Consider the following 15,000-nt stretch of genomic DNA (forward strand, 5'->3'; position numbering starts at 1 on the left):
ACTCGTGTGTCACATTCTCAACACTAATTCCTCGTCTCTCCTGAGATATCAATTTTGACACATATAAAGGACCTTTAATGAAGAACTGTTGTTGTATGACTGCTTTTCCTGACCTTCACTTCCTCTGCGTGTGTGTGTGTGTGCGGGAGATTAAAAACTGAAGGGACTGTTCCTCCCTTTCCTGCGATAGCGTCTCGTTGCAGATGAAGGGGGCTGGGAAACGGAGGAACGCTGCTGACTACCTTGCTTTTATATCTCACTTCCTGCCTGCATTGTTTACATTTTAAGATATGAACGAGATGGAGACAACGTGTGTCACTGCATGTGTCTGTGAATGAATGTGTATGTGTATAGGACCTTGTGTGTGTGTGTGTGTGTGTGTGTGTTTGGTGATCGATGTTTGGGTAGAGACGGGGAGGGAAAGGGAGGGTCATGTTGCAGTGTAACCTGATACAAAGTCAAACAATAAAGGCCTCCAAGTCTTTATAATGTCTTATTCAAATTCTTTATCCGTTCATCCATCTTCAGTAAGCGCTTCATCCTGGTCAGGGTCACGGTGCATCCGGAGTCTATCCCGGGAATTCTGGATTTGAAGCAGGAATACACTCCGGTTGTGCTTCTTTATGAATTGGCACATCAGAATGAACTTTTCTGAATCTTTTTATGTTGTGTCGCTGGTCATAACCTTCCAGCAAAATGCAGTGACTTTAGCCCACCTCTTAATGTTCTCTGGTTTTTCATTACATCACCATGCACGTATTTACTGGGGGAAAAAATATTAACCAACAATTTCATGTCATGTTATCTCTCCTCCCCATCCCCCTGCTGTCCAGCTGTGGTGGTCTTCTCACGTGCTCACACTACGGAGGAAAAGCTGGCATGATCCGGCATGTTCCAGGGGCCCCTTGAATCATTTAAGGCCTTCTCCCTTTACAGTCCCTCTGCATGCTAATAATAAAAGCACAATGCATGTAACCGTGAAGGGGACAGCCAAAGAGAACACACTAAAACACACACTCAAACCACAACAGACATGAGACGTTTCTGCCTTAATGTTCTACTACTCTTGGTCTGGAAGGTTGTGAGGGAATCTACAAAGAAAAACAAAGCTGGAAATTCCTCCAGACGTGGAGCTGGATACAAGACCAGGCCTCGTTAGTGTTTGTTAATCCAGCTGAACGTGTACAGTGATACGGTGTAAGCAGACGGTGGGGTTGTGTTACACACAGGAGGTTTAATTACAGAGCGCAGTACGTTAACATGAGCCACGATCGTGAGCGTTTTTGTGAAATGTTTATTAACGTTCAGATGTTTTAGATGTGAGCGACTGGGAAAGGAAGGGGAGATAGTTTCTGTTGAAGTGCTGAGTTACAGTCAGGCTATACTTACGCACAGCATGCTCAGAGTGACTAACACACACATACACACACACTAAGGAGATCGGCATGCACTGCTGGGGAAATATTTGTCTCTCTAGGAGAACATTCAGCCTTTCAGATATGACCTGTGCTTTCTGGCACATATTTGCATGGGTACACACAATATTTATGATTTAAAAGCGTTTAAAAAATGTGTTGACGTTCAGGTTAACGCTTCATTTTTTAAATCTGTATTAGATTTAACTCTTGCATTCAACGTTATTCCTTAATTTTGATCTTCTTCTTCATTTTGACTTCATAAACTACAACCAAAACCACCCTACTGCAGGAAACATGAACCACTTTAGACAGAAAACTCAAATATTTATTAATCATATCGAGACTGAGGTGTTTTCAGGTAAAGTGATCTGATCCTTAGTTGTAGCTGATGATAAGGATACAGCCGTTATTTTTATTAATGTAGAACACTTTAATTATCAGTTTCTTTGTATTCAAGCTCTGAATGTTGAATTACCATGTAACAACAGGTGAATAAATACTAGAGGAAATTAGATATTTGTTCTTCTTTCTCGCTGAAACGTTCAGGCTAAATTCTTTTATTCCTCACGCCACAGACTGTTTTCCTTTTAAAGCCTTTCTAAACTTTTTAGTTTTTGGCCTCCACTTCTCCTGTCGCGGCCTTGAACCTGGAGGTACAGCATGTTCTCTGTAAAACGTGTAAAAATTTATGTGGTTGCTTCAGTTTAAGACTTTATAGACTGTGGTGTATTAAAATGTTTTAAATATTTGAAATAGGTCATTCTTTTTTTTTTTTCACCTAACAGTTGATAACATTCCAGTTTGTAGTTTTAAGTATAATAAGTGTCTCATTCTGTATGACATTCAGATGCAGCCAGTCCTCTCAAATAACATAAATAACATATATTAAAAACTGTAGAAAAGTTTTATATTATTATTTCGTTTTCTTTTTTATACACAGGGCACTACACCTGTACAGAATTAGCTTAAGGGTTCAGAGTTACGTCTAATTCAGAAAAATATATTCTTAGCAAATTAATTACACCCAATTTAATATAAATCTGATCAATAAAAGAAAAAAGTTTAATTATATGAAGCAGTAAGGTTGTAGGTATAGATTAACAAAAACATATCTCTATATATTTTTTGTTGTTTATGAATTCAGTAAAAAAAAGGCCGCCATTTTGTCAAGTGTAGGCTACAGACTAGCAAAATCATTTACAACAAAGTTCATGGATTTTTTTTTACTGAATGCTTGCATTTAAAAGAAATCGGTGCTATTTGGATTTAAAAAAAAAACAACTTTATTAACCTAGATCACCGGTGTAAAGTTTATATTCGTATTTATGCTTATTTAAATTAGCTAGCTAACGGCTAACAAGCTAGCCGACTTGCTAGCCGCGACCTTTCCTTGTAGTTATGTGAAAGAAAAACAACGATGACGTCAAGTGGACTCATTCATAACAGATTTAACTTTGCTTATGAGCTGTTAGAATTCAAATATAACCCCATGGATTGAATACAGAGTATGAATTAGTGTTCCATACTAACGAGATAAAGTGTGAGAAGTTAAAAAAGAAAAAAAAAAACATGATATTATTGAGAGGTTTCTGTAATATGTAGTGTTTTCAGGCCGGAGACACGAATGTACTTGGCTTTGAATCGACGACAAGGTGGAATGCGGAATCTGATTGGCTGGAGCGCTGACGTATGGACAGGCTCGCGGTAGTGATTGGCTGAGAGGGAGAGCGGGGCGGGGCTAGCGCGGTGATTGAGGTTTTTAGAAGCATGTTTACAGCGCCACTGTCAGAACGAGGGCGAGGGACAGAAAGCGGAGAGGGTGAGTTTCTCTAAACCATTATTACAGCAATACACACTAATTATTGTAGCATAATTAAAATGAGGAAGAGTTTTAACTTCTATAGAAGCAATTCGAGCACTTTTGAGCGACATTTCTTTAAAGCGTCGTGTTTTCTGGGTCAGTTAGTGAAGTGTTGCATTGCAGGATAAATTCAGGATAAATTATTCAATTATAAACTTAATGAAGTATATTCATCACAAATATTAATACAGTTTAAAAGAAACAAAGCATGGAAGAGAAAGCAGTGATCATTTGCTTAGAGAGATCATGAAAGATGTTTATGACTTTCTTTTATTCTTTCATTAATTCTTTAATAGCAGTTTAATGAAAAATGCACACACACTTTCATCCCTTCTTTGCACCTTCAGGTTTTTCTCACACCTTGATGGTTGTTACAGATTGTTCCTGAGATCATAACAAGGTCCTCGAGTCCCAGATGACCGACTTGCAGCTCCCTCGTGTGTGTGCGGTGGAGTTTCTGCAGCTGTGAGGTGTGATGTAACTCCAGCTCCAGCTTCAAATCGTTCCTCAGTGATGAAAAGCGAAGCTGCCGTGTGACCGGTCTGTAATTTCAGGTGGACAGGTGAGCAAACACTGCCGGACTGGTGACGTCACACCGCACTACACCGTGCCGGTGTACATGTTGTTCCCAAACTCCTCAGGAACCATCTGACTGGTTGAGCTGGACGAGCGCTCGTTCTTTCCGTCACCGCCATCGTCATCATGGGCGCGATGGCTGATCCTGAACTCGTCGACCGCCCCCCAGTCACGCCGTTCATCACCCAGAGCTCCATTCCTCCTCTACCTCGTACTTCTTCAAGGTCAGGTAACCGTCCCCAGGCGCTGTGGCCGCCGCTGGACTTCACTCTGGGTTCTCTGGCGTGCTGCGGCGCCTGTGTGTTCACCAACCCGCTGGAGGTGGTGAAGACTCGTCTGCAGCTGCAGGGGGAGCTGCAGGCGCGCGGCTCGTACCATCAGCACTACCGAGGGGTGCTGCAGGCTCTCTGGCTGGTGGGACGCACCGACGGCCTGCGCGGCCTGCAGAAGGGCCTCGCCGCCGGACTGCTCTACCAGGGGCTCATGAACGGCGTCCGGCTCAGCTTCTACTCCTACACACAGGTCTCAGGGATCAGCGACGTGCCGGGGGGAAACGTGGCGTCAGGGGCGGCCGCTGGGGCTTTAGGGGCCTTCATCGCCTCTCCGGCTTACCTGGTGAGTTCACTGGGGTTTAAAAAAGCTGAAGCTTACAGGTTTCATTTCTCAAACAGGTGCATTTTCTTTTACATTATTTTAAGGATTATTTAAATGCATAGACACTGGTCAGACATTTTGGTGTCCTGTCCAGCCGTGTGTGTGTGTGTGTGTGTGTGTGTGTGTGTCAATAATCAATAATGCATTATAGCACAATGCGATATTGTTATCGCCAGCACTTCAGCATATCTGTGCAAAGATCTGGTTCTTAGTTTGGACAATTTTGTATCACTTTAATATAATGTATCTAATATATAATGGAAGTGTATAGCCTCCAGTTTAGCATCGCACAAACAGCATGCCTGAATCATCACCAAACCTCAGAATAAGTCAGGATTTAAACAAGAAATAAAATACAAATAAAATGTGAACTTTATTCTCATCTAAAGTACAAGCTCTGCCTTCAGTCTTTAGGCCACGCCCCTGAAAGTGATTTTTACTCTGATTGTTTTTCTGTGACTTTGTCCTTTTGAGTTTATAGATCGTCTGTTAGAGAAGCTGAACGCTTTCGCAGGTCCGACTGAGGAGACGCCGCGTGCTCAGTTAGTGCCCCGTGCCAATCTGGTGGCCAGAAGGTTCCATCACCTGTTAGAGACGTTAGACTTGTAGCTCCAGTGCAAAGCTAAAGACTATTTTTGCTGCATTTGTGGCATTTTGTACTGATGTAATTTAATTTGCACATTGCAACAGAGATTTTTTTTACTGAGAAGTTGCCCAACACTGGGTCAAAGTGGCGATGAATAACTGTCCTCCTGCATCCTGACCTGCATGTGGTTCTGCAGAAGGCTCAGAGGTTCATGTCTGTAGCCTTGTGCACTAAATCTGCTAAAAAGGCTAAAAATCTCTCTCTCATCCCATGAATCGTAATACTTTTACTACTCTTTTTCTCAAAACACACTCTGTGGATCTTCACACTCTTTGGCTCTACACTCCGTAGTTGATTATATCGAGCCTGAAGGTCTGTAGTGCAGTAACGGCGCTAAGGTCAATCCGCAGTGCACTCCACTGGCTCCGCCCCTTTCTGCTACATAGATAAGAGTGCAAAAAAGAAAAAACATTCCACACTCCCATGGTGCATTGCGGTTATATGTGCTCTCACACATCAGTGACAACCTGCACTCTCTCCTCTGACCTTCTGAAACACTATACACACTTACACACACTCACTCACACACACTGCTAATGTGTGTGCATATGCTTCTTCCTCGAGTGGAGTGAAAACAGGAAGTATGGGAAATAATGTGTTAGTGTGTAGATTGTTAGCACTGAATTGGTTATTGACACACACGCTGACGGAGGTTTGACGACTCCACAGCTGCTGAGCTGTGTGTTATTTAGAGCAGAGGGGCAGGAGAGGTCAGCGCCATGGAAAACTCACACAGCCGCACCTTTAAAGACAATACGGAGAAGGGGAAAAGGGTGAGAGGGTGAGAGGGAAAGGACAAGTTTCCATAAGAGTGGTGACGAAGCAGCAAAATAGACTTCACGTGAAAACTATAAGGAATTTCCTGGTTATACAACTGCACTATTTGACCATGTAGTACACAGTTATAGAAGCTAAACGATTTATAATCGCACTATCGGGTGTCACTCAGATGAAGATGGTTCCCTTCTGAGCCTGGTTCCTCTCAAGGTTTCTTCCTCATGAAGTCTCAGGGAGTTTTTCCTCACCACCGTCACCTCTGGCTCACGCATTAGAGAAAATTAATACATGTATAAGTTATATCCTGAATGTATTTATTTCGGTAAAGCTGCTTTGTGACAATGTCTGTTGTTAAAGCGCTATAGAAATAAAAATTGAATTGAAAGCAGAGTGTTAAACACTGCAGCACACACACACACACACACACACACACACACACACACTGCTGGTCATGATATTGAACAGGACTGCTAAAAAAATTCTACCACGTATGTGTAACTCTGTGTGATGTTTATGAAACCGTGATTGAGCTTTATAGCACACTGGAACACACTCGTTGAAAGAAAGTCACAGTTCTAGTTTTCTAGTTCCAGTTTCTCCTGAAAAATCAACCGAGAAAGTGATGCACACGCTGGTGTATCTCACACGCGGCTTCCTAGTCCCTGCTGATCACGCGTCACAGATGTGCACGAAACCCAGGGGGCGTGTCACTCTGCGTGATCACCTGACACGACTGTCACCGATTGGCTGCGTGAATCTACGGTCTGGGCGAGAAAGAACTCAGCCCCAGCCTCGCTTCTCGCCTCTTCACACCATCCTGTGTGTTCTTGTACAAAAAAATAACTTCATCAGTTATGCAATGTATCATGATACTGAACGTGCACAATATTGTTATCGTGGAGTTTTTTAAATTATTGACGCTAAACGTACGTTTCTGTGCAGATCAGATGCTCAACACTATCATCAACTGTCATGTTTTAGGTGTATGAAGTTGTGTGTTTGTTCTCTCCACAGGTAAAGACACACCTGCAGGCACAGTCTGTGGAGGCCATCGCTGTGGGTCACCAGCATAACCACCAGGTGAGTGACGTTCTCCTCCAGCACTGATTCACCTCTTATGTGAATCGACTCTGAGGTTCGATTCACTCGATTCACCTTTCAGAGAAGCAGACAGATGCACTGAGCAGCTCGGCTGTTGGTTAACGTCAGGACTAATAGGCAGGAATGCTGGGAGAACATGTACAGGGATGAGACACGGTGTAACAGATGACACATGAAGTCTTCATCCAAGCCCTGACCACCACAAGACCAAAACGACTAGAAAAGAATCGTTGTAGATCGTCCATCGTCATTGTTGTGACTTTTGCAGTGTGGTGTGGATCAGGTCAGGGATTTCCCAGTGCTTAGCTTCAGATGAGTGAGTGTCTCTGTGTGTGTGTGTGTGTGTGTGTGTGTGTGAGTGTGTGTGTGTGTGTGTGTGAGATATCTCACACAGCTGTAAAGTTTATAAAGTCCAAAATTTCAGTTTTGTCACTACATGCGTCATCAAGACATTGCTTCACCACAATGACCTGTGTGTGTGTGTGTGTGTGTGTGTGTGTGTACGTGCACAATTCCACCTTCACACACCTCCCCCTGGTTAGCAGCTGCAACCAATCACAGATCAACAAACAGAGGCGTGACAGATTTTTTGCCAGGCAACGATTACTGGAGAACTTTACACACACACACACACACACACACAGCTGACCTTTGATCACAGTTTTTAGGCGAGGCCTAATCTCAGTTTCCAGTTAGAGCAGGACTGATAAAAAGAGCTGAGTAAGCTCTCTCTCTCTCTCTCTCTCTCTGTGTGTGTGTGTGTGTGTGTGTGTGTGTGTGTGTGTGTGTGTGAGGGAGAGAGAGCTAGCTATCAGACATGTGATATATTTTGCTGCTGAGTGTGTTATTTCCTCACACAGTTACTCATCCTGTATTATTAGGGCAGTCAGACTGTTTCAGTTTAAAAACAATGACAAATTCAACAGAAAAACTCTTTTAGCATATTTTAGTGTAATTAATGCGTTAATTACACACACAGAAGTGCAGCTGATTAACTCTGTGTTTGTGCAAAACATGCAAATGTTTTTATATAAAACAAGAATGTTTTTGTTGCCCAAACTGAGCTAAACATTCAAAATGCAGAAGTTTCTGTCGCGCCGATTTTCCGGATAAACACCAATCAGCCGTAAAGTACCAAACGCTTTGACGTGAGCCGAGCTCCAGGCAGCTTCTTTTAAAGAACCGTCCCAGAACCGCCGCGAAACCTCGTGTCAGACGTCCTGAACTGCAAAATCGACCGTCCCAGATATCACATACATTCCTTACTGTTTCTCAGGTTCATTTCTTGTACTGTTTTAATATCAGCAATCGGCTGCTGTTGGATTATCGCGTGTCGGTAAGAAGATCGCAGTTACGCAGAGAGCAATAAGTACACCGTACTATCTGAGCGTTTATTTTCTGAACATCGCAGTTATTATACTCAAAAGTGGGAGCGGAGAGAGAAAGAAAAAAACAATCCAGGCTGCAGATTACTTTAATATGCTACAGTAAAAGATCTCATACACACACTCACACACACACACACACACAGACACACACACTCTCAGCCGATGCTTTTTTGACTCCTTTTTATGAAACGATTATTTTATGGTGTCTTGAATACAATACTTCCGTATTTCAGGTTGCTGTAACGTATAAATGAATTCATTATCATCCAGTGTCTCAAAACAGATTTTACATCGTCCTGTACCCTACTTTTACTGCCATCTGTTTTTACGACAGGAATGTCATTAATCTAGAGTCTCACATCGCAGCTGATTAACATTTAGCCACGCACACAAAAGTCAATAAAAGCTCACAGAAAGAACAAAACAAAACGATGAAAGAGCGCCTCATAAGTGCGGTGTCTTCCAATAATGCAGCTCAGCCACTGCAGCTACCACAGACACACACACGAACTCCTGCTCCTTTTACAAGGTGCCATTACTTTTGCCCTTTGGGTTATTTGTGTTAATTTATGGATTTGTTTTGTAATCGCTTTCTTTCGGCTCTTTAATATGAAGCGACTGAGTTTGACAAAATGCCGAGTGAAATAAAGAAGTGATCTAAACTGGACTGCGTAATCCGTTTATAAAATCACAGGAACTCTGTGACATTTTATACCATCTGAAATATACGATCAGTCGAGGTTCAGATTAGCGAGTCTCCTTATACGCAAATTTTACAGGAATTCTCGTAGGGTAGGATCGCAGGATCGGTTGTTAGCGTAGTGTGTAATATCAGGAATTTGTTGTTGACTGAGTGTGATTGTTGTCAGGGAATCTCCAGCGCCTTCGCTACGATATACAGGCGTGAGGGACTGATGGGTCTGTGGCGGGGCGTGAACGGCGCCGTGCCGAGGGTCATGGTGGGCTCGGCAGCTCAGCTCGCCACCTTCAGCTCGTCCAAAGAGTGGCTCACACACACACAGGTGAGAACACACACACACACACACCTACAGTTACAGGGAGCATTTCACAGCAGGAATCTGTGTTAACTTTTCCCCGCCCCAAATCTCTCCCACAGTGGTTCAGTCCGGACAGCTGGCTCATCGCTCTGATGGCGGCTATGGTTAGCGGCGTTGCCGTGGCGATCACCATGACGCCGTTCGACGTCATCAGCACGAGGCTTTACAACCAGCCTGTGGACGAGTTGAGGAAGGTGTGTGATGAATAAAAGCAGGTTTCAGGTGTGCGCTTTGATTTTTTTTGTCCAGTTGTGGGACTGAGTGTGACTCTGTTCTGCTCTCCGCTGCTCCTCAGGGTCGGTTCTACACCGGGTTCCTGGACTGCCTGGTGAAAGTGAGTCGTACGGAGGGGGTTCTGGGTCTGTATAAGGGGATGGGTCCCGTGTTCATGCGCCTGGCGCCTCACACCGTGCTCAGCATGCTGCTGTGGGACGTCCTGAGGCAAAAAGCTCTGCAGCACTACGCGCTCTGAGGAGATCCTCATCACACCGCTGAGGGTTCTGCTCGGTCCTGCAGCCTCGCTTCGTTCAGCTCTGATGCGGGGAATTCGGGAATCTCACACGCGGCGTGAACGTCTGAGGAAAAGCGCCGAGTTCTTCCTTTCTCTCTCCTAGAACTCTCTCTGGAATCAAAAGCTTCTAGAGTTCTCCTCATGGATGTTTAATGTGAAGACATGAAAATATTCTCGCCGTTCAATTGGCAAAAGTTGTTAGAGCAACGGTTGCTAGGCGACTGGGAAAGACGGACACAAGCACAAGCTGATCATGACCGAAGCTAAGAATTTAGCTAGCTGGTACATACACACAGTGACGGTAGAAAAGAGAGAATATTCACAGACATCAACAGTTCCCTCAGATGTGTTGATAAATTTACTAACAAAAGTGTGTGTGTGTGTGTGTGTGTGTGTGTGAAATTAAAAATTTAGCATCCACTGCTAAACTAAACGTAATGATGAGAAATGCTAACATCAGGTCTCATTTAGGACACTGGATACGAAGGAATCTATTCGTAAATCTTTCTCAGGAGCTTTTACACACGAAATATAGTGATGAAAATCCAGTTAATTGTGAAAATCAAATCGTTTCCTACGTTTCTCTCCTGAATTCTTGTACATTTGCGTATAAGGAAATTGTCGACGAGTTCCTGTGATTTTATAAACGGATTACGCTGTAAAGCTTAAATCACTTCTTTATTTCACTCGGCATTTTGTGAAACTCAGTTCAAATTCAAATCCATAAATTAACCTTGTAAAAGGAGCAGGAGTTAGTGTGTGTCTGTGGTAGCTGCAGTGGCTGAGCTGCATTATTGGAAGATTTAGCACACGCTGCAGTTAGGGGGCGCTGTTTCACCGTTCAGACGTCGTTTTTCACTCTGTGAGCTGTTACGAGTTATGAGTTTTGTGGGCGTGGTTAAATGCAAATGAGCTGCGTCAGGAACGTGCTTGGTAATTTACAGCTGATTTAAGTTTAGCAAGAAAATCAGAGAGAAACGTTTGAAAATCTTTCGGGGAGATTTTAGTTCAGTTTGGTGAAAACATTTACGATATGAACTCAGGAGGATTCAGAAATTCCAGCTGCGGTTAACGGTTTAGTCTTGAAAACTACGTGTGTGTGTGTGTGTGTCTGTGTGTGTGTGTGTGTGTCTGTGTGTGTGTGTGTGAACACATTTACTCGTGTGAAATGATATAAAAGTCACGAAGGACTGAACACGCTGTAGTTTTCTGCGTGACGCTGCTTCAGCTCTGGCGCTGTGCGTCATGCGTTAAAGACTGTTACGTGATTTTTTTTTTCTTTTTAATTTTTTAATTAACAAACAGAAGACTGATAAAACCTAAAAAAAAAAAAAAAAAAAACACTTAAACCCGGTGGAATGCTGTAAGATTCATGAAGAAATATTTTAAAAGCTGAACAGAAGTGTTTCTGAGTGAATGTGTGAAAGTGGAACTAATTCCTTGTATTTTTTTAAAGAATTTAATCTGATATAAAACGGTTCGTTTTAAGACGTGCTGTCGTCTGGCTTTATTCGTGAAGCTGTTACTCATTTAGCGTGTCGTTAAAGTCGTCCTGAAATAAACAAATAAACAAACCAATATCATAGTTAAAAACTATATTCTATATTATAGTTTAAAAAATGTTCATTTTTAATTTTTGCACACATTTTTTTGTTTCTGTTTTTTTCTCCATTCACAAACTTACAATGAATAATAATATTTCAGATTCATTTTATAGTTTATATCTTAATATTATATTAATTATGTTTTTGGGACGATGTTTCTGTTTGGTATAATGATTTATTTTTTTTCAAATTCCGTGTCAACAATTAAACTTTTTTTTAATTCAGCTCTCAGCATTTTCTTATTTTATTTTATTATTGATCTATGACATATTTTGCAAATCAAAAAAATTACTTGTAGCTTTTTTGTTGTTAGGTTTATGATTTAATATTATTAATTATTAATTCTTCCTCTAACGAGAATTTATTAAAGAGCTCACACTTTAAAGTGTTTATATATATATATATATATTTTTTTTTTTCCTTGACTTATGTCAAGAAATAAATAATAAATAGTAAATAATTCATAAATATGAATATATTAAATCTAAATATAAATCTTGTATTAATAAATAATAGTGTAATAATATAACAGTATGAGAAAAGATATAAAAGTATGTATCTTTTTTATTTAAATTTTATTAAGTAACATATAAATAAACTGTTATTTTAAACGCTTATGGATGATTGTTGATTTTATAGATTCGGGTTAAATATATTTATAAAGCGTTAATATTTTTAGTCGTTTCTCAAACATTAAACAGATTAAACTGTTTATTTTTCCATTTTTCTGTGTAAAGGTTTATTTATGCCTGTTCAGAGGCTTTCTCTGTTCGCATGAAAGCTACTCACACACACACACACACACACACACACACACACTCAGATATCAGACTCTGTGTAATCACACACTCTGTCTCAATCGCATCATAGGCTCCTGTTTCGGTTCCTGTTGACCCCTGCGTGACCTTTGAACCCCGTCTGTAGGAGAAAAGCACAGATCGAGGCTGTGGAGTTTATATAAAGAGCAGCTCGTGTTTAAATAAAGTCTAGAATTTTTGAGGGATTTGAACGTTGGAGTCGTTTGTACGATGTTGGCCTACGTTGTCGGGTTTCCTGCGGAGGGGCGGAGCCTCGTGGACGGCGTTCTGGAAGGTAAACACAAACGTGAACGTCACGTCACGTCACGTCAGCTTTCTGTCTTATACACCAGAGTGACACACTGTTTATCCCAGAAGTGTGTTATTATTGCGTTAAATCTTTAGCAGCAGCTTTCTGCGTAGCTTTAGAGTCCATGACGTTGTCACCGGTTTCCATGGCGATGGCGTATCTAGCTAACGGCTAGTAATAGTAGGTAAAAATAATGTCATATAATATCAGATAAATCACATGAGAATAAAATGTCAGTAAAACTTAACACTTTAAAATCAAAATGTCCTTGTTAATACCAAATTAAAAAATCTTTCAAATAAAAATGTAATTTTTAAAAAAAATTAATAGTTTATAGGAAATGTATAACTATAGGTTTATAAATATATAGTAAAAGAACAATATTAATTAGCTGTTACTCATAAAATGATAAATAAATACATTATTACCTTTTTTTTGTACGATAATAGTTAGCATGTGCTGGATGTTGAAGTGTTTACGGCCGTACGAAATCTTTCAATTAAACACTTATAAACACTTACAAACATTTATAAATGCTTATAAACACTTATAAACGCTGATAAACGCTTATAAACACTTATAAACGCTGATAAATGCTTATAAACGCTGATAAACCAGAACGTTTGAATCTAGTTTAACAGAGACTGCTATAAGCAGTGTAAAAGCTTCTGTCCTTTATTGTTTTTATTTATTTCTCGCTTATTAAGAATGCTGAGTGTTTTTCTGACGTCGGTTGTTGCGTTCGTGTGTGTGATTCTCTGACGATACGTGTTTGTTTCTCAGGTCTGGTGGCAGCCTGCGGGATTTCAGTGTTGTGTGACTGGATGAGAATCGACGCCTGTTTACGAACAAACGGGTGACGAAGAATAAAAGTTGTGTGAATACGGCTGTGTTTATAATGAGGAAGGCGTGACTGTGGATCCACGTGGAACCTTTACTGTTTTTTTATTAAAGAACCTGGAGCTGATTTCAAGACGTCAGAACCATCGCCTGAGGAGCTCATACTGTCATATTTTAGCCTGCTGTTTTTACCTTCTTTATGTCTGTTTATATATACACAGTACTGTGCAAAAGTCTTGGCACCCTATATATTTTTTTTTTAGTACAAACTTTGTTATAGATGTTTATTTTCTGACTTCTACATTATTGATTCAGTACAAAAACATTTTAGATTCCAAACATTAGTTTTCCAGCACAGAATGAAACGTTACAGAAAAATGTTTGTATGTCAGTAAAGAAAGCAGCAGATTCCATAAGAGACACTTTTCAGATAAAAACATAATGAAGGCTGCTGGGTTTCGCTGCAGAAATAAGAAGCGAGTCGACAGTCAAAGTCTCCAGAAGAACTGTGGCTGCTTCTGCAAGATGCTCAGTAACACTTCCAGCTCATTTCCTTATAAAACTGCACACACTGCACCTCAGATACTGCTTTATTTATTTAAAGTGAAGGATCGTCACATTAAATACTGACTTTGTTTAATTTATTACTGTTTACTGCTCTTTATAGGATTTTTTTAAATGTAAAAACATTTAATTTCATTATTTCTGAAGGCGTCTTTACTCTACAGCATTTCTTTACATGTGCCTAAGACTTTTGCACAGAACTATAGTTATATATATATATATATATATATATATATATATATATGCAAATGCTTTATTAGTCATTAAATGGCGTCTAACATGAAGGCAGCTGGATAGAAATGCATTTTCTGTAGATCCTGTGTCTCAACTTCCAGATTACTGATATTTCAGTGATCATGTTACGCGTCTCGCGCACAGGAAGTCCCTGCGTGTCCCCGGCGTCAGTGAGGACGTGTCTGTCCCGCGACCTCGTGGCCTGACGCGTCTGTTCTCAGCGCTTCACTTCTGTCTGCTGACGCTCCTGATCTCAGCGCTGAGACTCCGAGTCGCCGCCCTGCTGGTGTTAGAGTTCACACTGAGAGCTCTCATTCCTCTACTCACTGCTGCTGGACAGGTGAGGAGACACACACACACACACACACACACATTCTGATTGGTCAGGAGGTGTTGATTAATTCTCTATAACAGCAGCTCTGACAGTAGTGCAGGTTTATATTAATGCTCTCATTCTAATACGTTGTCGTTTCCATAGTAACAGCGACAGCGTACAGTGACAGCTCCACGTAAACGGATTAAAAAATTCCTTCTTTTGTAAGGAGACATTTATTTAACAGGTATGGAAGGAGTCTCCAGTGTTAGCGCTTTGTAACAGTCAGAGGTAAAGCTGTAACTTGCGGTTTTCTTCAGGACAGAGGAGTTTACGCTTCTTTTTTTT

The 15,000-nt window shown here is 41.0% G+C and overlaps 3 protein-coding genes across 5 annotated transcripts in view; all 3 read left to right on the plus strand.

Annotated features, from left to right (window-relative positions):
• fbxo42 (F-box protein 42) overlaps window positions 1–461 on the plus strand; it is a 9,190-nt gene extending 8,729 nt beyond the window's left edge. The window contains exon 10 of the mRNA XM_053227101.1: window positions 1–461. This exon is cut by the window's left edge and continues 1,056 nt beyond it. The gene's annotated coding sequence lies outside the window, so the exon portion shown is untranslated.
• A 2,649-nt stretch (window positions 462–3,110) lies between these two features.
• slc25a34 (solute carrier family 25 member 34) lies at window positions 3,111–11,818 on the plus strand. Its single transcript, XM_026935675.3, has 6 exons — window positions 3,111–3,237; window positions 3,657–4,470; window positions 6,947–7,012; window positions 9,291–9,443; window positions 9,539–9,673; window positions 9,775–11,818. Exons 2-6 carry the CDS (start codon window positions 3,982–3,984, stop codon window positions 9,949–9,951), a joined length of 1,020 nt encoding a protein of 339 aa, XP_026791476.1. The 5' UTR covers window positions 3,111–3,237; window positions 3,657–3,981; the 3' UTR covers window positions 9,952–11,818.
• A 462-nt stretch (window positions 11,819–12,280) lies between these two features.
• Window positions 12,281–15,000, plus strand: part of LOC113539452 (transmembrane protein 82-like) — a 5,696-nt gene continuing 2,976 nt past the window's right edge. The window contains exons 1-3 of one of the 3 annotated variants that reach the window (XM_026935193.3): window positions 12,281–12,686; window positions 13,485–13,557; window positions 14,484–14,679. In XM_026935193.3, coding sequence (XP_026790994.3) covers window positions 12,623–12,686; window positions 13,485–13,557; window positions 14,484–14,679 — 333 coding nt within the window. In that variant the 5' untranslated portion in view covers window positions 12,281–12,622. Of the gene's footprint in view, window positions 12,687–12,707; window positions 12,886–13,484; window positions 13,558–14,483; window positions 14,680–15,000 lie in introns of those variants that run through there. The other 2 variants (XM_053242445.1, XM_053242446.1) reach the window with 2 other exon arrangements.

This window comes from Pangasianodon hypophthalmus, chromosome 20, assembly GCF_027358585.1.
Source record: "Pangasianodon hypophthalmus isolate fPanHyp1 chromosome 20, fPanHyp1.pri, whole genome shotgun sequence".
NCBI classification, from domain to species: domain Eukaryota; kingdom Metazoa; phylum Chordata; class Actinopteri; order Siluriformes; family Pangasiidae; genus Pangasianodon; species Pangasianodon hypophthalmus.

Excerpts from the sequence above, each read along its gene's own strand:
- slc25a34 (XM_026935675.3), top strand. The coding sequence starts at position 3,982 with ATGGGCGCGATGGCTGATCCTGAACTCGTCGACCGCCCCCCAGTCACG. Across the intron at positions 4,471-6,946 it reads TCGCCTCTCCGGCTTACCTG|GTAAAGACACACCTGCAGGC; the intron begins GTGAGTTCACTG and ends TTCTCTCCACAG. Across the intron at positions 9,674-9,774 it reads CTGTGGACGAGTTGAGGAAG|GGTCGGTTCTACACCGGGTT; the intron begins GTGTGTGATGAA and ends GCTGCTCCTCAG.